The sequence below is a fragment of the Scyliorhinus canicula genome, chromosome 18, assembly GCF_902713615.1.
Source record: "Scyliorhinus canicula chromosome 18, sScyCan1.1, whole genome shotgun sequence".
Taxonomy (NCBI): domain Eukaryota; kingdom Metazoa; phylum Chordata; class Chondrichthyes; order Carcharhiniformes; family Scyliorhinidae; genus Scyliorhinus; species Scyliorhinus canicula.
Window position 1 is genome coordinate 14,661,392 of NC_052163.1, and position 23,041 is coordinate 14,684,432.

The 23,041-nt window shown below is 47.8% G+C and overlaps 1 protein-coding gene across 2 annotated transcripts; it reads right to left on the reverse strand.

Moving 5' to 3' along the window:
* Positions 1–758: 758 nt before the first annotated feature.
* LOC119953494 (BTB/POZ domain-containing protein 17-like) lies at positions 759–18,069 on the reverse strand. Of its 2 annotated transcripts, XM_038777835.1 has the most exons (4): positions 17,811–18,069; positions 13,900–14,187; positions 5,760–6,042; positions 759–2,868 (listed from the first exon to the last, which is right to left on the reverse strand). In XM_038777835.1, the coding sequence occupies exons 1-4, from the start codon at positions 17,893–17,895 to the stop codon at positions 1,788–1,790; spliced, it is 1,737 nt and encodes a 578-aa protein (XP_038633763.1). In that variant the 5' UTR covers positions 17,896–18,069; the 3' UTR covers positions 759–1,787. The 2 variants fall into 2 exon arrangements, with proteins under 2 accessions (XP_038633763.1, XP_038633764.1); XM_038777836.1 differs by lacking the exon at positions 13,900–14,187 and having other exon boundaries at positions 17,811–18,066.
* Between the last annotated feature and the right edge of the window lie 4,972 nt (positions 18,070–23,041).

Here is a 23,041-nt window from a genome sequence, read left to right on the forward strand (position 1 = left end):
CACAAAGCTTTATCAAAGGGGTGGGGTTTCAAGTCTTAAAACTGGAAAGGGCGGGGGGGGGGGGGGGGGTATATGCTTAGTCGGGGAATGTGTGCAGAGATATAATAATTTCCAATGCCGAAAAATTGTACTTAGAACTAGGGGCGTTGTTCCTGTTTTTTAGACAGGAAGAGAAGGTAGACAGTCGCATCCAGAAAACATTAGCTCAAACCGAGAAGGAAGAAGTTCAAAATGAAGGCTGAACTTCAGAAAGTCACTAAAAGGTCAACCCAGTGCATCAGAGATCCTTACACTTTTATTTTTATTAATATTTTCTTTCCCTTTCCACCATCCTTTTCCCTCTGTGTTTGTGTGTGTGTGTGTGTATGTGTGTGTGTGTGTACAGAGGGTGGGGACAGTTAGGAAGGAGGTCTTGTGAGGCAGCACGGTGGCGCAGTGGGTTAGCCCTGCTGCCTCCCAGCGCCGAGGTCCCAGGTTCGATCCCGGCACTGGATCACTGTCTGTGGAGAGTTTGCACATTCTCCCCGTGTCTGCGTGGGTTTCGCCCCCACAACCCAAAAGATGTGCAGGCTAGGTGGATTGACCTCGATAAATTGCCCTTTAATTGGAAAAAATGAATTGGGTACTCTAAACCAGGCATTGTCAAACTCAGGGGCGCGGATCGCAGGCGGGTGTCGAGAGGGTCGCCGGGCCGTCCGTCGCGGCGCTCCCGATCGCGTAAATCTGCGCGCAACAGCCGTAGCAGCCGGCTTTTAATAATGCTGGCTACGAGCGGCCTTCAAAATGGCCAGGAACAGATTAAAAAAATTCGGCCGCACTGCGCACCCGCTCCGATGATCGGGCACGCATGCACAGTACGGCCACATTTTTTTTTATATGGTCGGAGCCGATTTTGTTCCAAGTTCAGGGGCCAAAGGGACGATTGGGGTCAAAGGGACCCAAAACCATTTCCTCCATTTTTGTCAGCAACAAACAAGGTAAGAGAAAATGGCGGGTCACGCAGGTCAGCCGGCGTGGGTCGCGAAGGTCGGCTGGCGTGGGTCGCGAAGGTCGGCCGGGTTGGGTCCCGAAGGTTGGCCGGTTGGTAAAAATGGGTCCCTGGAAAAAAGTTTGAAAAACACTGCTCTAAACTTATTTTTTAAAAAGCTGCCATTCATAGAAAGCCACAAATGGCTTTGAGTTTTATTTCCACATCTCCCTGTAAGTTATAAAGGTGAGTGGAATGGAATGTGATTAATTTTTCAGATAATAATAAATCACTGAGGGTATCTCAGCTACGAAGTTTTTAGTAATGATTCCCATCTGTCTCTTATTTTCTTTTTAAAAATAAATTTAGAGTACCCAATTCTTTTTTTCCCAATTAAGGGGCAATTTAACGTGGCCAATCCACCTACCCCGCACATCTTTTTGGGTTGTGGGGGCGAAACCCACTCAAACACAGGGAGAATGTGCAAACTCCATACGGACAGTGACCCAGTGCCGGGATCGAACCTGGGACCTCGGCGCCGTGAGGCAGTAGTGCTACATCTCTTATTTTCTATGGAACAAAATATCTAGTCCTGGTCTGATTATCAACAGATGCTAAGTTGTTGAAAGACATGACTAGGACAGATTGTGTCAATCAGATCAATCGAGGATTTTCGGGCTGTCCGTAACAAGTGTGGGGCAGGTCCTGACACATTTCAGGAAACAAGGGATTTTTTTATAGGACAGATTTGTACTCTGTTAGATGCACTAGCCATTATTTACTGAGGTTGTTTTAGACTCACCTCTTCCAGAGAAGAGAATCATTTTATTGCTTTAATCAATGATTGGTAAATTGGTTTAATGATAATGTGAAGATGAAGGGATTTATCAATGAGGTACTCTGAGGAAGGCTTCTGGAGATCGGCCTGGAGGAGGAAGTCACCTGTTTCCTCAGTACTTTGATGAAAATCATAGATGTGTTTCACGTACGACCTGCCATCCTGCTTCACCCGCACTAGAATCGTTTTCTGAAAATTGATTCCTGCAAAGCTGACACTGTTAGTAGATGGAGTGATTATTATCCTTGGCCTACTATCTTCAGGGCTGAAGGCCTGGGCTGCCCTATAGCCTGAATAAGCGTAAGAGGGCCTCACGCTGACTGGCAGCCACCTTGGTGAAAAGAGGGCGTTCCAGGTCACCTTTTTGCTGGCATCGTAATTACTCGGAGCCAGTTGAGTTTGGAAGCTTGTGCTGCGATCGTCTCGAGCTGGGTTGTTGATCACCCACTGGGAACCCCAGGAACTGGACAAATAATTTCTTGGTATGAACAGGCTGCAATTGACATCGAAATATTTGGCAAACACCGGCGGGGTGGTAGAATGAAATTGGAAGGCAAGGAAAAACAAGTTGTGGATCGAACTGTAATGTTCGTTCATGATGGACGATTTCTTCTGAATGTGGAACAGTTGCTGGGGGCTGATCATGGTGTAGCGAATTGATTTGAGAACGGTCTCTGCCACCATGATATCAGGCTGATTCCTCCTTATCCACTCCTCCACTCCGTAGTAAATCTCCAGTTCGTTTTCCACGACCAGGTCAGAGCGTTGAAGCAAGGCGATCATCAGGTCGTCGCTAGTGGTTTGCCACTCTTTGCTGTGAATGACAGTGGACATGTTCCAAGCCAGAAACTGCTTGCATCTTTCCTGCAGGTTTTCATCGCCTATTCTGAGCGAGTAGTGGTACCAGCTGACCACGTGACCCCGGGGAGATGCACGGGCGAGTTGTTGGCTCATGTACTCAATAATGCCTTGCTGTAGGGCATCAACATGGTACTTGCTGGCTAATCTATGCAGAGGAACAGCTTGATTCAAAAGAATGGTGATCTCGCCACAGTACAAGTATCTGGAAATCAAAGCAAAATTTTCCTGTTACATGTCTTGTACTTAATTTATTTCCACTAGACTGCAGTGCCTCAAATAACATTGGGGGCCAGTTTAGCTCAGTTGGCTAGACAGCTGGTTTGGGATGCAGAGCCAGGCCAGCAGCACGGATTCAATTCCCGTCCCGGCTGAGGTTATTCATGAAAGCTCCGCTTTCTTAATCTTGCCCCTCACCTGAGGTGATGATGTTCAGGTTAAATCGCCACCAGTCAGCTCACCCCCTCAAAGGGTGGTCATCTGGGACTATGGCAAAATTATTTACTTTTATTGCAATTACTGCTTTTATTTGTCTTCCGCATAATTCATGACAATCCACTTCTTGAAATAAAAAATAACCATTTTCCGATTAACGTTTTCAGCAGTCTGGGTTCTTTTCATGACTTAAACACTCGGGGAATACACACTATAAAGGTCTACGCCTTCAAAATTACCTCTACAGCTGTGGGGCTGTTGCTAAGGCATCTTGAAGCTCAGAAGGTGGCAGCCAGAATGTCACTCGCAGAATAGCTCGCATGGCACATCCTAAGTGCCTCGACTAATGGTGTAGGCACAATTTTCTGTTTATTGACTGGGCGCTGATTTCTCTGCCCTCACTAACAGCGTTAATGGGGCGGACTCGCAACGGAGAATCCTGGCCTCACTGTCAACTCAGGCGGGAAAAGCGATGCGTGGCTTCCCACCATATCAAAAAATATCCTGAAGGAGGTTCACACAATGTCACGCTGGCGGGGCAGGGTCTGAATGAGCCTGCCCAACCAGCAACAACAGCCTTCAAGAGATCGGGCCCCCGTCCCCCCTCCCACTTTGTTGAAGGTTGTCCCAATCGAACAGAAATAAAATAATCCCCTCCCCATGGACACAGGGACCGCCCCCCCCCCCCCCCATTGTGGTATTATCATAGCTATAGGAACTTCAAGGGTTAATTAAGTGTCTAGAGCAGCCACTAGAGGGAGGTACAGTTCCAACTATATAAGGCAGTGTTGCTAAGCCTTGTGGGGAGAGTGTGTGCAGGAGTTAGCTACAGGGAGTCAGAAGTACAAATAGTGCAAGTGAGAGCAGATCATAATTTTAAAAAATAAATTTAGAGTACCCAATTCATTTTTCCCTATTAAGGGGCAATGTAGCATGGTCAATCCACCTAACCAGCACATCGTTGGATTATGGAGGCGAAACCCATGCAAGCACGGGGAGAATGTGCAAACTCCACACAGACAGTGACCCAGAGCCGGGATCGAACCTGGGACCTCAGCGCTGTGAGGCAGCTGTGCTAACCACTAGGCCACCGTGCTGCCCACCCTCCCCCATTTTCTAAATGGGGAAATGCTTAGGAAATCAGAAGCACAAAGGAACTTGGGAGTCCTTGTTCATGATTCTCTTAAGGTTCATGTGCAGGTTCAGTCGGCAGTTAAGAAGGCAAATGCAATGTTAGCATTCATGTCAAGAGGGGTAGAATACAAGACTAGGGATGTACTGAGGCTGTGTAAGGCTCTGGTCAGACCCCATTTGGAGTATTGTGAGCAGTTTTGGGCCCCGTATCTAAGGAAGGATGTGCTGGCCTTGGAAAAGGGTCCAGAGGAGGTTCACAAGAATGATCCCTGGAATGAAGAACTTGTCATATGAGGAACGTTTGAGGACTCTGGGTCTGTACTGGTTGGAGTTTAGAAGGATGAGGGGAGATTTTATTGAAACTTACAGGATACTGCGAGGCCTGGATAGAGTGGACGTGGAGAGGATGTTTCCACTTGTAGGAAAAAATAGAACCAGAGGATACCATCTTAGGCTAAATGGACGATCCTTTAAAAGAGAGGAGGAGGAATTTCTTCAGCCAGAGGGTGGTGAATCTGTGGAACTCTTTTCCGCAGAAGGCTGTGGAGACCAATTCACTGAATGTCTTTAAGACATAGATAGATAGGTTCTTGATTAATAAGGGGATCAGGGGTTATAGGGAGAAGGCAGGAGAATGGGGATGAGAAAAATATCAGCCACGATTGAATGGCGGAGCAGACTCGATGGGCCGAGTGCCCTAATTCTGCTCCTATGTCTTATGGTCTATATCACGCCAGCATGAAAGCTGTTTTGGGACTCCCCCTTGATCCTCCGCCTCTGCTGAAGTGTAAAAGCTTTCATTTATAGTTTTTAAGATTTACCACAAGGAAAATTGTTCAAATTCTCATTTGCGCTCCACTTGTTGGGACATTTGATGACGTTTTTATACCGTGAAGCTGTTGATGATTGTTTGAGCAGGTGTTTCAGATAATATGAAATAGCATGCCGTCGACATCTATGGGGGTGGGGTGGGGTCAGTGTGGGTGGGAGGGAGGAATCAGTAACAAGGAAGGGAAAGTAGAATTTGGGCATCCCTATGTTATTAAAGGAACTGTATGAATGTACGTCTCAGGGCAGCATGGTGACGCAGTGGTTAGCACTGCTGTCTCCACGACGCCACGGTGTCAGGTTCGATCCCGGCCCTGGGTCACTGTCCGTGTGGAGTTTGCACATTCTCCCGTGCTTGCGTGGGTTTCGCCCCCACAACCCAAATATCTGCAGGCTAAGTGGATTGATCCCTTAATTGGAAAAAATGAATTGGGTATTCCAAATTGAAGCAAAACAACAATTGCACAGAGTGCTGGATCAGGTGGTGCACATCCAGCTCGGAGATGTCTGCAAACCTGCTGCCTGCTGCATTGCAGCTTAGCCAGCCAATTAACACTCAAATTCCGGGCACCGCCTCACCATATTTACAGGCCCCTAACTTTGAATGGGTCATTCAGTTAGTTCCAGTGAGCCTGAAACCCATTAGAAAATTCACAGTGGTTATGTTTCAATACAGCAACCTCAGCCACAGTGACCTACCTGAGCAGCTTCTCGAAAAGGGCAGCACATTCAGCTGTTTCCCGTAAAACGAGTGTAGTAACACTCTGATTCAGCAAGAGTTCCTCAAAGACATCACTCTGCAGGATGAGAAGGAGGTGATGTGCGTGGAACACCTTGACCTCATCCGAATTACCTGTATAGACTTTCAATGTGACATCGCTGGAGTTGGAATTGTACAGCAGAACCTGGAGGTGATCAATAAGGCTCGATGAATGATTGATCATTGCAAAGGTGTTATCATCATTGAGGTCCATTTTCAGGGCTATGAAGGAAAGAACAACAATGGAAAATTAATCCTTTTTTAAAAGACTAACATACTCTGCAAATGTGGTTTTATCATGGTGTTATTTCATTTATTTTGTTAATGAAGGGGGACCCAAACCACACACGCACTGAACGTGTATCTCTTACTGGAACAGCTGTGCGTTAGTAAGGGATGCTCTTAGATTTATTTATTTGTCACTGAAAGTCCCTTTGAGTTAGCCTTCAAAAATGCAAAAGAGAATGATTTCTATGTTTATTTAAAATACATTCTACTTATGGCGCTGAGGACCCGGGTTCGATCCTGGCCCCGAGTCACTGTCCATGTGGAGTTTGCACATTCTCCCCGTGTTTGCGTGGGTTTCGCCCCCACAACCCAAAGATGTGCAGGGTAGGTGGATTGGCCACGCTAAGTTGCCCCTCATTTGGGAAAAAAAGAATTGGGTACTCAAAATTTATTTTAAAAAATGCATTCTAATGATTTATGACAATTGTATTTAGCACAAAATTCTTTCATCAGAGTAAAACCACTGGATTTTCTTGAGTACTTTCATACTTGCCTAACCTCAGTTGCCCAATTAATCATTTATTCATAAGAAAATAAATTACTTTGCAACAAATTACTCATAAATGAATTGTTTACTGTCGTTACCAAACAATGCAGTAATAAAGTTAAAATACAGAGAACTCGCTTAAAGTTAAAGTAACATTTTACATTGGGGTAAATGTTCAGATTAGAGGTATAGAAGCCCGGATTCGAGCAGACCTCGAACACTTTAGAGTAGATCTAATGTTCCTGGTACACATTTGGACACAGATGTCAAGGGTCCCACTGCACTTTCTGTCCATTAAACGAAACATCAGGAGCATATAAGACCATAAGACATAGGAGCGGAAGTAAGGCCATTCGGCCCATCGAGTCCACTCCACCATTCAATCATGGTTGATTTCAACTCCATTTACCCGCTCTCTCCCCATAGCCCTTAATTCCTCGAGAAATCAAGAATTTATCAATTTCTGTCTTAAAGACACTCAATGTCCCGGCCTCCACCGCCCTCTGTGGCAATGAATTCCACAGACCTACCACTCTCTGGCTGAAGAAATTTCTCCTCATCTCTGTTCTAAAGTGACTCCCTTTTATTCTAAGGCTGTGCCCCCGTGTCCTAGTCTCCCTTGCTAATGGAAACAACTTCCCTACGTCCATCCTATCCAAGCCATTCATTATCTTGTAAGTTTCTATTCCTCAACTTCCCTACGTCCATCCTATCCAAGCCATTCATTATCTTGTAAGTTTCTATTCCTCCCCGTGTGTGCGTGGGTTTCCTCCGGGTGCTCCGGTTTCCTCCCACAGTCCAAAGATGTGCGGGGTTAGGTGGATTGGCCATTCTAAATTGCCCGTAGTGTAAGGTTAATGGGGGGATTGTTGGGTTACGGGTTACGTGGGTTAAGTAGGGTGATCATTGCTCGGCACAACATCGAGGGCCGAAGGGCCTGTTCTGTGCTGTACTGTTCTATGTTCTATGTTCTATGTTCTATCTCCCCTCAACCTTCTAAACTCCAATGAATATAATCCCACGATCCTCAGACGTTCATCGTATGTTCATAAAATCCACTCTATTGGTTTTTTACATGGAAATTGGTTCAGGGTCAAATCAAATCGAAACGCATTCTTCTCATGGCTTTTGCAATTCATCAAAATAACATATTTGGGAGTTTCAAATTTGTTCCCAGCAGAGGCAATTTAATAGCCTGAAATTGACCATAAATACATGGTAATCAGGGCCTCTCATCCAAAGGCACATAGTGGTTTGGTAAGGGAATTGCATTTATATGTGAAATCACAATTCCATGAGTAATGTAGAAAACGAATTGGGAACATAAGCAGTGATCAGTCAAAGATAGTAGTCCAGATCAGTTGCTCTATGCTCCACCTGACCTGAAGATTCTTGGTGTTAGTATTGAGCAGTATCGTGCAAAATGCGCAGCACTTCAGGGAAAATAATGACTTCATGCACATGGCAAGTGAGTGAGTAGATGGGAACGGCACAGTGGCACAGTGGTTAGCACCACTGCCTCACAGCACCAGGAACCCGGGTTCAATTCCGGCCTTGGGTGACTATATGAAGTTCTCCCTGTGTCTGCGTAGATTTCCTCCAGTGCTCCGGTTTTCCCCCAAAGTCCAAAGATGTGCAGGTTAGATGGATTGGCCATGATCAATTGCCACTTAGTGCCCAAAGATGTCCAGGTTAGGTGGAGTTATGGAGTTACAGGGATAGGATGGTGGGGATGGGCCGAGGTATGGTGCTCTTTCAGAGGGCTGGTACAGATTTGATGGGCTGAATGGCCTCCCTCTACAGTGTAGGGATTCTATGGCTATTGGTACTGGGCTTAAATCCTGTTTGGAGCTCACAATTAACTATAAATTGATTAGAAGGAACTTGTCTGAACCTATGGAAGTCTGAGCATCCATGGATTTAAATAGTTAGTGAGTAGTTTGGCTTTTCCAGCACTTACTGGCAGCATCTTTTAGCTTTGGACTATTTCAGAAAATCTGGCTCATTTGTACTGGTCTTGCCACATTGGGGGGTGAATCAGTAATGTTGTGCTCATTTGAATATCCAAGGAAACCCTGACAGCCACACACCACAGACTTGAATAGCTTTGAGCTCATTTGCGTGGAAAACTGATTGCACATTAGCCCACATTTAGCTGAGAAATTCCATTAACATCAAGCAACATGACTATTGGGATTTCTATTGTGAACAAGAGCAGTGCACTTGGCAACGTAAATACTTAATAAGCTGCAAGAAAAGAGCAATTTAAATCCATTTAACTTTTGAGATGCAAAATAGCAGGATTTGAACTGACTTTCAAGAGATTTGGGTCCCATTACCTTGCTGCCTCACATTGCGGTTTTTCAGTCAGCATATCAGCAAGCAGCTTGAAGAACCAACATATTTACTTACCTGCATCAGCAATTTATTTTTTTAAATAAATTTAGTGTACCCAATTATTTTTTTCCAATTAAGGGGCAAATTAGCATGGCCAATCCTGCACATATTTGGGTGGTGGGGGCGAAATCACGCAAACACGGGGAGAATGTGCAAACTCCACACTGACAGTGACCCAGAGCCGGGATTGAACCTGGGACCTTGGCGCCATGAGGCAGCTGTGCTAACCACTGCGCCACCGTGCTGCCCCTGCATTAGCAACTTCTATTGCACCTATTGCAATCCAGGTACCTCAACTATAATCTTTTTTTTTGTTAAAATTTAGAGTACCCAATTATTTTCTTTGCAATTAAGGGGCAATTTAACGTGGCCACACTAATTGGAGAAAAAAAATAATTGGGTACTCTAAATTTATACTTTAAAAAGTAAATGCACGTTGTAGGAAGAATTTCTATATGCAATAAATTTGGTGATATTGAGAAAAAACACTAAACCAACAAAAGGTTACAATCATTACTTTATTCAGTGGTTACAACTACATTTATTATAGTTTTTTATTGTGGTGTGGACTTGAGTTGGAATTGAATACTTGGTAGTTGGCATGCCGACATATAGGGTGGCCAGAACCTTCTAGAAAGTGCAGGGTCCCTTCAATTGGTTCTGGTGGGGGGCTGTCCTAACTCGTGAAATTCTTACCGCTGTTGTTTAATACACCACCGTTCACATATTGGAAGTTTGAGCTGAGGTATGGGGTCACCATGGTGATTTATTGATAGGTCAAACCAGCTGGCCCTACTGCACAGTGTTAATAATGGTTTTGCACCCAGGTTCCATATGGGGGCAGATGGAGGCGAGGTTGTGTAAGGGATCTAGGGATCTAGTCTGGGTGCGTTAGTGACAGCCTCGCTTCCCTTTTCTCTGTCTAGGTACTCCCTGAACCCGGTGGTCGTGTCCACTTTAAGGATATAGAGACAATCCAGGCAGCATTTTAAGCTTGGAGCCGTGTCAAGACGGTCCCTGATCTGTACCGATCATTTATTTGAGCTGTCCAGATTTGACACCACATTCAAGATGTGGGAAGGGAAGGGAGTGGAGAGATTCGGGGGTTCGTTTATAGAGGGACGGTTTCCCAGCATGGAGGAATTGTCGGTCAAGTTTGAGCTGGGAGGGGCGAACTTGTTCAGGTACTTCCAGATAAGGAATTTTATGCTGGTGGTCTTCCCTCATTCCCTGAGGCACCACGGACTTCTCTCGGAAAGGAAACTTTGGCTGGCGGAGTCGGAAGTGGGTAGCATGTCTACTATTTATGGGCGAATTGTGTCTGAGGACTCGGACTTGGCGGATGGAGTGAAGGCGAAATGGGAGAGGGAGCTGGGGCCTATAGTGGAGGATGAGGTGTGGAGGGTGAACTTCATGTCTTCATGTGCGCTGCTTGTTCTAATCCAGTTTAAGGTGGTGCATGGGAAGCAGCTGACCAAAACTAAGTTGAGTGATTTATTTTCCCCCCCGGAGGTAGAAGACAGGAGTGGTGTTCCGGTGGGCCGGCCAATTACACACACATGTTCTGGTCTTGCCCCAAAGTGGTCAGCTTTTGGATCTCCTTCTTCAACACCATGTCGGCGATTTTGAATATTTTTGTGCGTCGTCTGCTGTGTTGATATGGATTTTGCAGTAAATTTATTATAAAATTGAAAATCTCTAATAAAGATATTATTTTTAAATTGGTTTGCAATCTGTTGAGTGTATTATAAAACAAAACGAGAAAATGCTGGAAATACTCAGTAGGTCAGACAGCATCGATGGGAAGAGAAAAGATTCATCAACGTGAATCGAGGACCCATTTATTAAAAGGTGAGGGGGTAAGCGGAATTTTAGAACGGGTCTGAGTACAATCGCGATTCTCCTCTGCCCACGCCGGTTGGGAGAATAGCGGGAGGGCCTCCCGACATTTTTCACGCCCTCCCGCTATTCTACCCCCCCCTCGCCCGACCCACGTCACGAATCGCCGCTCGCCGTTTTTTACGGCGAGAGGCGATACTCCGCGGCCGATGGGCCAAGCGGCCGGGCCTTTACGCCCGTTTTTTCACGGCAGCAAACACACCTGCTCGCTGCCGTCATAAAAACGTGCGCTGGATGCCCGTTTGGGGTTGGAGCACCACCATTGTGCTCGGGAGGGGACAGGCCCGCGATCGGTGCCCACCGATCGTCGGGCCTGCATCCAAAAGGGACGCACTATTTCCCCTCCGCCGCTCGACAAGATCAAGCTGCCACATCTTGTCGGGCGGCGGTGGAGAAATTCGGAACCGCGCATGCTCGGGTTCCGTGAATGGCGTGATGACGTCACCCGCGCATGCGCGGGTTGGAGCCGGCCGCGCGTCACCTTGGCGCGCGGCCTTAACGACGGTCGTTAGGGCCGCGACGCCGTGATTCCCGGGGTCCCGCTCCTAGCCCCAATGGGGGGGGGGGGAGAATCGGGTCCCGGGAACGGGCGTGAAGGCTGCCGTGAAACACGGCCGGTTTCGCGGCAGCCTTTACGACTCTCCGCATTTGCGGAGAATCTCGCCCATTCCTCTTTGACAGGATCCTGACATTAAGGCAACCTGATTGACGGACTTGGTTAGGTGGAGAACATATTCCTCTGATGTATAGTTCAATGGACTGAAAGTGCAATGGGACCCATTCCAGGAGCATAAAACCTACTCGAGGGTCTTAACTTTATAGGTCTGCTTAAGGCAGATTCCAGAAATTCAACCTTTGATCCTATGTAAAACTATATTTTAACTTTAAGCAAGTTCTCTACAATATTAACATTATTACTGCATTGTTGGTGTGGGGTGGGGTAGAGGGGGGACCTTTGGAATAGGCCATGGGCACAGATCCAGGAAGGGGGAGGTCTGAATCCAGAGTCTGTCCCCTTGACTCTGTGGCTATGGGACCAGATCTGGGATTGGGGAGATTGATGAATAGGGGTGGGGGGGGCGGGGGGGGGGGGGGCAGGTTCTAATTGGGAGAAGTGTCTGAGTACAGGGAAGGATTTAAACCTGTGGGGTAAGGGCTGGGGAACAGCACTCCTGCTCCTGGTCAATGAAACAGTGCTGGAGAAACACCTGAAGCTGCCTTGGTTTCCCTTGTACTATCTGTTTTCTGAGGCCTTCAGGTTGAAAGTGAGGCTTCAAGCCTTATTATATTCAGCTCTATGTCCGGGAGTGGGTTGGTACCTTGTCCTTTCCATCTCACCCCTAATAAATTTTGAACTGGACAGTGTAAGGGCCCACACAAACATGGGGAGACTGTGTAAACTCCACACTGACAGTGATCGGGGACTGGGATCGAACCCTAGTCCTCAGCGCTGTAGGCAGCAGTGCTAACCACCATGCCACCGTGCCGCCCTGTCTCCATCTTAATGACACTCAGTGACTTGGCCTCCACAGGCTTCTAAGGCAATGAGTTCCACAGATTCACCACCCTCTTGCTTTATTTTGCTGTTAAACTTTTTGATTCATGGATGCTTAATGGATATATGCCTTTCAGTTGAGCAGGGAAGTAGGGAACTTAAAAGTTACAAAAGAGAACACTGTACTAGCCTTCGGTAGCAGAAATCAAACTTTCCGGCAACCAAGAGATTGGTGGGACTCAGTTCGATTGGTTGGCTGGTGGCTAATAAATTGGCCAAAAGGCTGCATTCTGCCCATTAACATGCGGTGAGTTCGATTGGTTGGCTGGTGGCTAATGAATTGGCCAAAAGGCTGCCTTCTGCCCATTAACATGCGGTGATTGGATCCTGCCTGAGTGGTATGATTCTTTTTCAAAGGACCAAGGACGAGCAGCTGGAGTCATGGATGCTCAGGGGAAAGAAGCTTCTCTTTCTCTATTTCTTTCTCAAGAAAAGCTGCTGTATTTCTGAAACTGAGCTGAATGAACCTACTGTGAAAATTATTACAGACTGAAGACAAAAACCTCAAACTGAAAGCCGAAACTGAAAGAATGCATGCTGGAAGACCACCATCTGAAACAGACCCTTATCCTCTTACTCATTATTATACATCCCAGGGCAGCATGGTGGCACAGTAGGTTAGCCCTGTAGCCTCACGGCGCCGAGGTCCTGGGTTCGGTCCTGGCTCTGGGTCACTGTCCCTGTGGAGTTTGCACATTCTCCCCATGTCTGTGTGAGTTTCGCCCCCACAACCCAAAGATGCGCAGGATAGGTGTATTGGCCATGCTAAATTGCCCCTTAATTGGAAAAAATGAATTGGGTACTCTAAATTTCAAAATATATATATTTTACATCCCTCGTTTCCCCTCTGTGTTTATCTGTCTTGTGTGTGTGTAGAGGATGGGGTGAGTGTAAGTGTGGGGGGAGTGGTTTGTTAGGAATTGGATAATAGTTAACCAGTTTCATTTGCTGCATATTTAATCATAGTTATTGTTATTGATAAAAATTAATTGTGTTTAAATTTACAAACCTGGTGACTGTAGTTATTGGGCAGTCAAGAGCCAATGGGTGTTTTTCTAAGAATTGTTTAGTTTAAATTTTGTTGCGATTCCAGGCCAAGAGGGATTGGAATTGATTGCGCACTAGCTCAGGCATCATAACAACAGGTTGTCGTTGGTTTTGAGATTGTTTTTAGAATTTGAACATGCCACCTAACCTCAACCCAGCTGTTTTGGGAGTTACAATTCTTCCCCTAAACTCTGTTATTCTCTCTGCAGATGCTGTCTGACCTGCTGTGCATGGCCTGTGTTTTCGGTTATGTTTCGGATTTCCAGCTAGTCTCCCCCCCCCCCCCCCCCCCCCCCACCCAGTATTTTGTTTTGGTTGATCTTGTCCATTAAGCTCTTTAACTGGCACATGCACAGCAGCACGTGTCCTACGTCAGAAGTCACTCCAGCGTACAGCACAGACTCACTTCTAGCCAAGGACAGCGATCGCCTGACTGCCACTTTACGCCTCAATGTATTCCAAGGAGTCACCTCTGGAAAAGTCAGACTGGAGGAACCGCCATGACTTTCGCCAGCATCATCATAGTCTTTCTTATTGTTTGCCACCCTGGTGTTCCGTTCCTCCTCAGCTGGTGAAGGTGCCCATACAGTTGTATCCTCTGACATTGCTGGGACGTTAATGTTGCTGTTCTGTGTAGGGACTGTACTGCTGGTTTCTGATTGGGACGTGAATCTCCCTAAAGGTCCGCTGGAACCTACAGAAAACATGAAGCCAACCTTGAAAAAGTGAAATCTGACATCTGGCAATTTAATTCAAAGGAACAATGATTGACTCAAATTGAGAATTTATCTTTGCAGTTGCAAACTCAGCAGTTTGATTTCTGCCATTCGCTACCTTATAATGGAATTATAGATAGGGGCCATGTGTGCAGTTCAAACCTGTACTTTAATGTATTAGGTTAAGACGATGCCTTTTATCTCTCTGATCGCATGTCATTTACGTTTACGAGCTTAAGACATCAGCCTTTGTGATAGTTCAGAACCATATTGGGCAAACAAAATAATCTCAACCAAACCATCAGATAAAAGGGCAAAATTACCTTCAAGGGTTGCTCCACCTACTACATCGTGTCCTAATCCAAATTTGATTCCTGTAGTGATGAATTGGGACAGGTGGCCCTTTAGTCTGGGGCAGCTGTTCATCAATGGTTCGACCAGCATCAGGACCCTCTCCTTGCTCTTACCCTTACATCAATTCACAGCTGGTATTTCTTTGCAGTCAAGTTCCCTCCAAAGCCTCCAGGCTGTCTAGTCCTTTAATGGATGCCTGCTGTCATCAGACTTTTTCTTTATTTCTTTGCATCTCAAAAAAAAAGCACCCTGCACGTCCATATGAAACATTTTAACTATTTACCCTCCCTTCCTTGCCATATCATTAACCCATTCATGACATCCATCTACCTTCACCTTCCTGGACATTCCCAGATATGATTTGCAGTTCTTATTCAAACCACAATTAGGTTTGTGAGCTAGGTCTAATGAGTACAGTTTGAGATAACTGGGATCTGCAGAGGGATTCTCCGGAATCAGCGCAATGGCACGACGCTGCCGTCAAAAACGGCGCAAATCACTCTGGCGTCGGGCTGGCCGGAAGTAGCAAAATCCTCCGCACTTCCGGGGGCTAAGTGGGCACTGGAGGGGTTGGCGCCACGCCAGCCGATGCCGAAGGGACTGCACGAGTCGCGCATGCGCCAAAGGACCAGCATGATCCCGCGCACGCGCAGAACCGCCGGCGTATTCTGGCGCATGCGCAGGGGGGGTGTCCTTTCCGCGCCGGACATGGCGGAGCCCTACAGGGGCCGGTGCTGAAGGAAGGAGTGCCCCCACTGCACAGGCCCGCCCACAGATCGGTGGGCCCTGATCGCGGGCCAGGCCACCTCGGGGCTCCCCCCCGGGGTCGGAGCCCCCCGCGCCCCCCCCCCCCCTGAGGACCTCCCCAGCTGACGTACCTGCCAGGTCCCACTGTGTGGGGCCATGTTTAATCCACACCGGCGGAACTGGCCATAAACCAAAGGCCACTCGGCCCAACGGGGCCCGGAGAATTGCCGGGGGGGGGGGGGGGGGCACTGCCAATGGCCCCTGACCGGCGTGGCGTGAACCCCTCCCTGGCTGAAAACCGGCGCTGGAGAATACGGCAGCCAGCGTCGGGGTGGGATTCGCGCCGCCCCCGGGGATTCTCCGACCCAGCGGGGGGGGTCGGAGAATCCCGCCCCAGATCTTTGAAAAGTATGAAAAGGTGTTTAAAATAAGTAATCAAAAGGAGATTAAATCTCGAGTAATCAACGGAGAATTAAATTTGGGCAGATTACTCATCCCTTTCTTTGGGTTACATGTGGACAGAAAAAGTACTTAACGCAATAATGGGACCAAAGTGAGACAATTTTATCTAAGAACAGACACTTCACCAGCAGTCAAAGACAATCCAACGGTAAGTCGAAATTCTCCTAAGCCCTATACCAAAATCGGGATCGGCGATCGGGTGGAGAATGGATTCCAACGCCGGAATCGGGGCAAGCGCCGGTTTGATGCCAGTTCGCGATACTCCGCCTCCTCCAAATCGGCGTCATCACGGCGCACGCCACGCGCTGTTGCAATGCTGTTGGCGCGTCATCAGCCGCCCACCCGCGATGCTCTGCCCCAGATGGGCCGGGTTCCCCATAGCATGTGTTTTCCGATGCAGCTTGTCAGTCCTGCGCATGTGCGGCCCGGAACCCGGCGATTCACGGCTGTTTTCCGCGCGATCCGCAGGTGTTTCACGTTGCGCCGGTGCTAGTCCCTCACTGGTACCAGAGTCGGTGAAGGGTTTGCGCCGATTTCCCATCGTGAAACCCCCGCGGATCCTCTGTTGCCGCCGGCATTTCACCTCAGGAACGGAGAATTCTGCCCAGAGTATTTGAGATACATGTATTTTTAAAATGGTGACCCTTTTATAGCCTAATATTGGTCTAAAATTCCTATGTGGCAATGGTTGTGTTGAACATAGAATCGTACATCACTGAAGTAGGCCATTCGCACTATATTTATTTCACAACAGGTGACGGTATACACAGCATTATACTGCCAGCTGAATGCCTGCTGACAGCTGCCTATGAGCAACAGTTCCTGCTTCTGTTAGAAACTTGTGAGGAAACTGGATACTTGAGGTGAGAATAATGTTAAAATACAGCCATAAATTTCCACTGGAAAATTGTGATTAGCTCAAAGGTCCTCAAGTAGCGAAAGGTTAAGGGCTTAAACTTTTAGCAGCAGAAAGCAACGCCTGAAAAATTGTACAACCCAATTTTGTACAATTCTTTAAATTGTCCTTGGGCCAAGAGACATTGGTCCCTGGCTTTGAAATGTTATTGTCAGGAAACACATTAAGTTTCTTTGCTTTAAAATCCTGTGATTGATATTGATTTGTGGTCATGGTTTAAATGGCTGAGAAGGACATTCAACAGTGAGCTCCTCCGTTTCCATGTGAAAATATTCACGAAACATCACAATTGGGACATTTATCTCTATTCCTTGGCAATCTCATTATGTCAGTTGAATAAATTTAAACGCAAGGACAAATTCACCTTATTAAATTGTCCAGCCCACGATCCATTTGCAGTCTTTATTGGGGACAACACAGAAATGCAGAAAGGCCCTTGTTCTGCTCTGTAACCAATCACTACTTGTTGTATACCTTGTTGATTATTATACACGACTGTGTACGCACTGTGTACATTCCCTTGGCCGCAGAAAAATACTTTTCACTGCACTTCGGTGCATGTGACAATAAATCAATCAATCAATCAACTTATTCTCCCCCCAATATAAATGAAATATGACAAAGCAGAAAATTATAAAACTTTTACAAAGTCCAGGACTCGACCGTGTCGAAGGAACTTCAAAGCTGACAACATTTCAAGGGAGTCAAACAATATTTTGAAACTTCAGCCCTGTGATCAGTAAAACATTCCTGAATTGTGGGCAGCCGTTTTGACCAAGGGATTGTTAAATATTCAAACAGCATTTTGTCCCTTGTTATTTCTTTTAAATTGGAGAGAAATTGTTTTTTAAAACATCAGGCTTCCACTTTCCAGACATTCACAAAGTCTTTCAAAAGTTTTAAAATTTTTTCACACAACAAACAAATCGATGTTTCTGAGCTTTCCCCAAAAAGAAAACATTGATTTGAATCCCAAGTCGCTGATGCAACAGTGAAAGCATATGTTGAACACTGTTTGGCCAACAAGGCTTGATGTACAATCGTCTTCAGAGTGCTCGACAAAGCAACAAAAGAATGATTCAAACTGAAACAGAATAAATATCTCCACAACATCACTCCTACCTCCTTCAGCGACGGCACTCAATAAAATCAAAGTTGCAAAGGGAAGGATACAGTTCCTTCTGCTCAGACTTTTACTGTCGAACATTGTCACTGGGAGCTTCTCCCACTGCCCGGGAAGAATAAAACCTCACACAGAATACATATGGATCACTGGACACTTATGTAGGACACAGCTCCTTTTCAGCTGCCCCTCAGCTGAAATGGCTTCTTTTATTGGTGGAGTCTGACCTGCGCTGCCATGGGAACTGGTTCGATTCTGATTTCTGTTCATCGTTCCGTTGTGTTGGATGAATCTGCACAAAGGAATGTGGAGGAGAGGTTTTTTTTAAAAAGCTTGAATGCGTTCAGAATATATGGAAGCGATCATTTTCTCTCTTTTCTAAGTTTGGGATATGAATACGTACGAGAAGTAAATGATGTGGAAAAGGCTGAATATAAATTAACACAAGGAACAAGTGCCACACATATTTAAATATTCAGCTAGCTAAAGAGAGAATATGCGCTTTCACTGGCAGCTCAGGCTATGCATATAAATATTAATAGTAAGATTCCTGCAAATTTTCACATAGGTTAGCACTGGCGCTACTGTTAAGAATCATTTATTTAACAATATTTAGATTTCTGTACATCCCCTGACAGCCAAATTAGCTTATTTTTGATAGGGAAGAATTCACCTTTGTGTGTTTAATGTATTATGTAATTTAAAGTTTAAAGTTCAAATATCAAGCCTTGTTGATCCCAGCTCTGGGCCACTGTCCGTGTGGAGTTTGCACATTTGCGTGGGTTTCGCCCCACAACCCAAAAGATGTGCAGGGTAGGTGGATTGGCCACGCTAAATTGCCCCTTAATTGGAAAAAAATGAATTGGATACTCTAAATTTATTTAAAAAAAATATAAAGCATTGTATGCTCCTAATTTCAGAATGACTCCACATGCCAATGCAGAAAATGCTTTAGTATAGCTCAGGGCAGCATGGTCAGAGTTGCCTGCTTGCAGCACTTTGAAAGATTGTACTGATGTCAAACCAATAGAAATTGAAAAATCGCACCGTTAAAGACAAGGTAAGATGAGAAACACCCAGAAAGACAGTGGGCGGGATTCCGGGGGTCGGCGTGAATCCTACCCCACCGCCAGCTGCCTAATTCTCCGGCGCTGGATTTCGGGCGGGAGCGGGGATCATGCCGCGCCGGTCAGGGGCCTTTGGCAGCGCCCTCCCCCCCCACCCGGCAATTCTCCGGGCCCAGATGAGCCGAGCGGCCGCCCGTTTTCGGGCAGTCCCGCCGGCGTGAAATGGACATGATCCATCACGGCGGGACCTGACTTGTAGGCCGGCTAGGTGAGTCCTTCGGGGGGGGCACGGGGGTATCCGGCCCCGGGGGGGGGCGGGGGGGGCACGGTGGCCTGGCCTGCGATCGGGCCCACCGAACTGCGGGCGGGCCTGTGCCGTGGGGGCACTCTTTCCTTCTGCGCTGGCCTCTGTAGGGCTCTGCCATGGCCGGCGCGGAGAAGGACCCCCTTGCACATGCGCAGGAACACACCGGCCGGTCTGCGCATGCGCGGATGCACGCCGGCGGTTCTGCGCATGCGCCAACTCGCGCCTGCCCTTCGGCGCCGGTTGACACGGTGCCAATCCCTCTGGTGCCGGCCTAGCCCCCAGATGTGCGGAGGATTCCGCACCTTCCGGTCGGCCAGGCGCTGGAGTGGTTTGCGCCGCTCAGGGCCTGTCAGCGTTGGGCCATCCGGCCAGTTGCGGGAGAATCCCGCCCAGTGTTCCAGTAGAACTTGCAGAGGCCTAATGACACATCGCATCTTACAGTCAGACAACAAACTGCCCATCAAAACACCTTGAGGAAGATTGCAGCATTCATTTCAAATCTGCGCTGAAGTTTGGAGAGAGCCTTGCTTCCCAACTCAAAGAAATGTTGAAAGTTAATTTTTGCAGTGAATATGTAAGATTAAAGTATTGGGCGGCACGGTGGAGCAGTTGTGAGCACTGCTGCCTCACGGCACCGAGGTCCCAGGTTCGATTCCGGCCCCGGGTCACTGTCCGTGTGGAGTTTGCACATTCTCCCCGTGTTTGCGTGGGTTTTGCCCCCACAACCCAAAGATATGCAGGGTAGGTGGATTGGCCAGGCTAAATTGCTCCTTAATTGGAAAAAAGAATTGGGCACTCTAAATTTTAAAAACTGGAAACCTAATAAGCAGCTGGCGGTCTTTGACTTCCATCCCTGAAGGAAGTCACACCCTCAAAGCTGCAGGCCGGAGACTTCTGGTGGCGGCTATGAAGGAGTAAGTCGCACATTTGGTGGCTCCCGCTCGGGTCGGACTTTTGGTCCTTTTCCCCCGATTTTCTACCAGACTTGAACTGTAAAACTGAAGACAGAGGCAATTGTGTACTGAATTCCCACATCGGTCCATGGAGAGAAGGACTAGAAGTGCTCGTAAAGGCAGAAACAGAAAGACAGAGGAGGCTTGGGCTGAAGCTGCGGTGGGAGACAGCATGGCGGAGGACAGAACCTCTGGTTTGTCGACCCAGCGGTCAAAGGAGCAGCTGATGCAAGTTATTCAGGAAGGCTTTGCTAAGCAGAAACGGGACAGCTTGGACCCAATAAAAGAGTCAATTGAGCGGCTGGAGCTTAGATTGGATGCCCAAGATCGGGCGATCCAGAAGGTGGAGAAGGCGCTGGCTGAGCAGGAGGAGCATCAAACTGCGGTGGAGTTGGAGGTGAGGATGCTGAGAGACCAGCAGAAAAGGCTCCTGGAGAAGGTGGAGGACATAGAAAATAGGTCCCGCCGGCAGAACGTGAGAATCGTTGGGTCCCGGAGGGATCCGAAGGAGCGGACGCTGGGGCATACATCGCAGGTATGTTTGAGAAGCTGCTGGGGGATGGGGCATTCTCCCGACACTTGGAGGTGGACAGGGCTCACAGAGCGCTCGCGAGGAAGCCGTGAACGGGAGACCCCTTCAAGGGCAATGATGGTGCGCATTCTACAGTGGGCCAAGCAGACACGGAGCTGTAAGTGGGACAATAGTATCCTGCGGGTTTACCAAGACCTGAGTGTGGAGATGGCCAGAAGAAGAGCAGGCTTCAACCAGATTAGGTCGATCCTTTTTAAGGAAAAAGGGAAGTTCGGACTGTTGTATCCGGCCCATCTGTGGGTCACGCACGAGGAACAGCACTTCTATTTCGAGTCGCCTGAGGATGCGCTGGACTTCCTGAAAAGGAAAGGACTGGTGGTGGACTGAGAACTTTTGAACTTTGCTGCAAAGTTCATGGGGATTTTTTTTCTTTTTGTTTCTCTGTTCTGTTTTTAAAAAGTTTCTCGTTTTTGGTTTTGTGGAAGCTGTTTGTAATACCTTCTGTATTGATGTGGGACCAGTGGCAGAGCCGAGTGAGTTAAGGTTTTCATTTGCACCTTTGGGGGATGGGGGTGTGCTTGTTTAGATTTTGGTGCTTTTCTATCGGGCAATTGTGTGGGGATTGCTTGATGTTGGAGTATATTTGTATGAGCGGGGGGGGGGGGGACAATAGGTGGGAGACTATCCGGCGGCAGGGATGGCGCCACCAAGCTAGCTGGGTGGGCTAGCTCACGGAAGCGCAGTGGGGTGTGTGCATATGTTCAGTTTATCAAAGGGGTTGGGTTACAGAGTGTTATTACTGGGGGGGGGGGGGAGGAAAATGTTTTGCTGACAAGGGAGGGGCTTGGGCCAAGGGACAGAGAGGAGGTTGGGGGCGGAAGCTGCCTGGGGGCGGACCGGTGCAGGTGTGGAACATGGGCTGGAGGCGGGCCCAAAAAAGGGGATGGCTGATCGGCGAAGGGGGGGGGGGCAATGAGCCCCCCAACTAGGCTGATCACCTGGAATGTTCAAGGGCTAAATGGGCCGGTCAAGAGGGCACGTGTGTTTGTGCATCTTAGGGGACTGAAGGCAGACATGGTAATGTTGCAGGAGAAGCACCTTAGAGTAACTGACCAGATTAGATTGAGGAAAGGCCGGGTCAGTCAGGTCTTTCACTCGGGACTAGACTCAAAGACTAGAGGGGTTCGCGATCCTGATCAATAAGCGGGTGGTGTTTGAAGCGGGTAGAATAGTCTCGGATGTGGGAGGTCGGTACATTATGGTCAGTGGGAAACTAGAGGGGGTGCAGGTGGTATTAGTAAATGTGTACGCGCCAAATTGGGATGATGTAGAGTTTATAAAGAGGATGCTGGGGAAGATACCGGACCTGGACTCGCACAGGTTGGTCATGGGAGGGGACTTCAACACAGTTAATGACCCTGGCTTGGACAGGTCAAGCTTCAAAAACAGGCAGGGTACTAGCAATGGCAAAGGAACTAAAAGAATTCATGGATCAGATTTGGGGGGGGGGGGGGGGGGGGGGGGGTGGATGGATCCATGAAGATTTGGGCAGCTGAGGGTGAAGGAGTTCTCCTTCTACTCACACATGCATAAAGTGTACTGCCGGATCGATTTCTTCATTTTGAGCAGTGCCTTACTGGCAGGGGTGGTGGACACGGGGTACTCGGTGGTCACAATCTCAGAACATGCTCCGCATGGGGTTGACCTGCAAGTTAGTAAAGACAGTAACCAGCGCCCGCACTGGAGGTTAGATGTGGGACTTTTGGCTGACAAAGGGGTGTGCGAGCGGCTGAGGAAATGTATTCAGAACTACCTGCAGGTCAATGACACGGGGGAAATTTCAGCAGCAATGATCTGGGAAGCACTGAAGGTGGTGGTCAGAGGGGAGCTGATCTCGATGCGGGCCCATAGGGAGAAGGTGGACAGGGCAGAGACGGACCGACTGGTAAAGGAAATACGACAGATCGATAGGAGATATGCGGAGACCCCAGAGGCGGGGCTTTTAAGTGAACGGCGGAGGCTACAGGCGGAGTTCGGCTTGTTAACCACAGGGAGGGATGTGGAGCAGCTGAGAAAGGCTTCATGGAGAGAAGGCCAGCAGAATGCTTGCACAGCAGCTTAGAAAGATGGGAGGCAGCCAGGGAGATAGGGAAAGTAAATGACGGAGATGGGAATCTGGTTGGAGATTCAGCAGGGGTGAATAAGGCGTTTAGCGACTTCTACAGCAGGCTGTATAGTGGAGCACAGAGTCTCGCTCTATGCAGATGACCTGCTTCTGTATGTATTGGATCCATGAAAGGGGATGGAAGAAATCATGAGGATTCTCGAGGAATTTGGCTGGTGTTTGGGGTATAAGCTAAATATGGGGAAA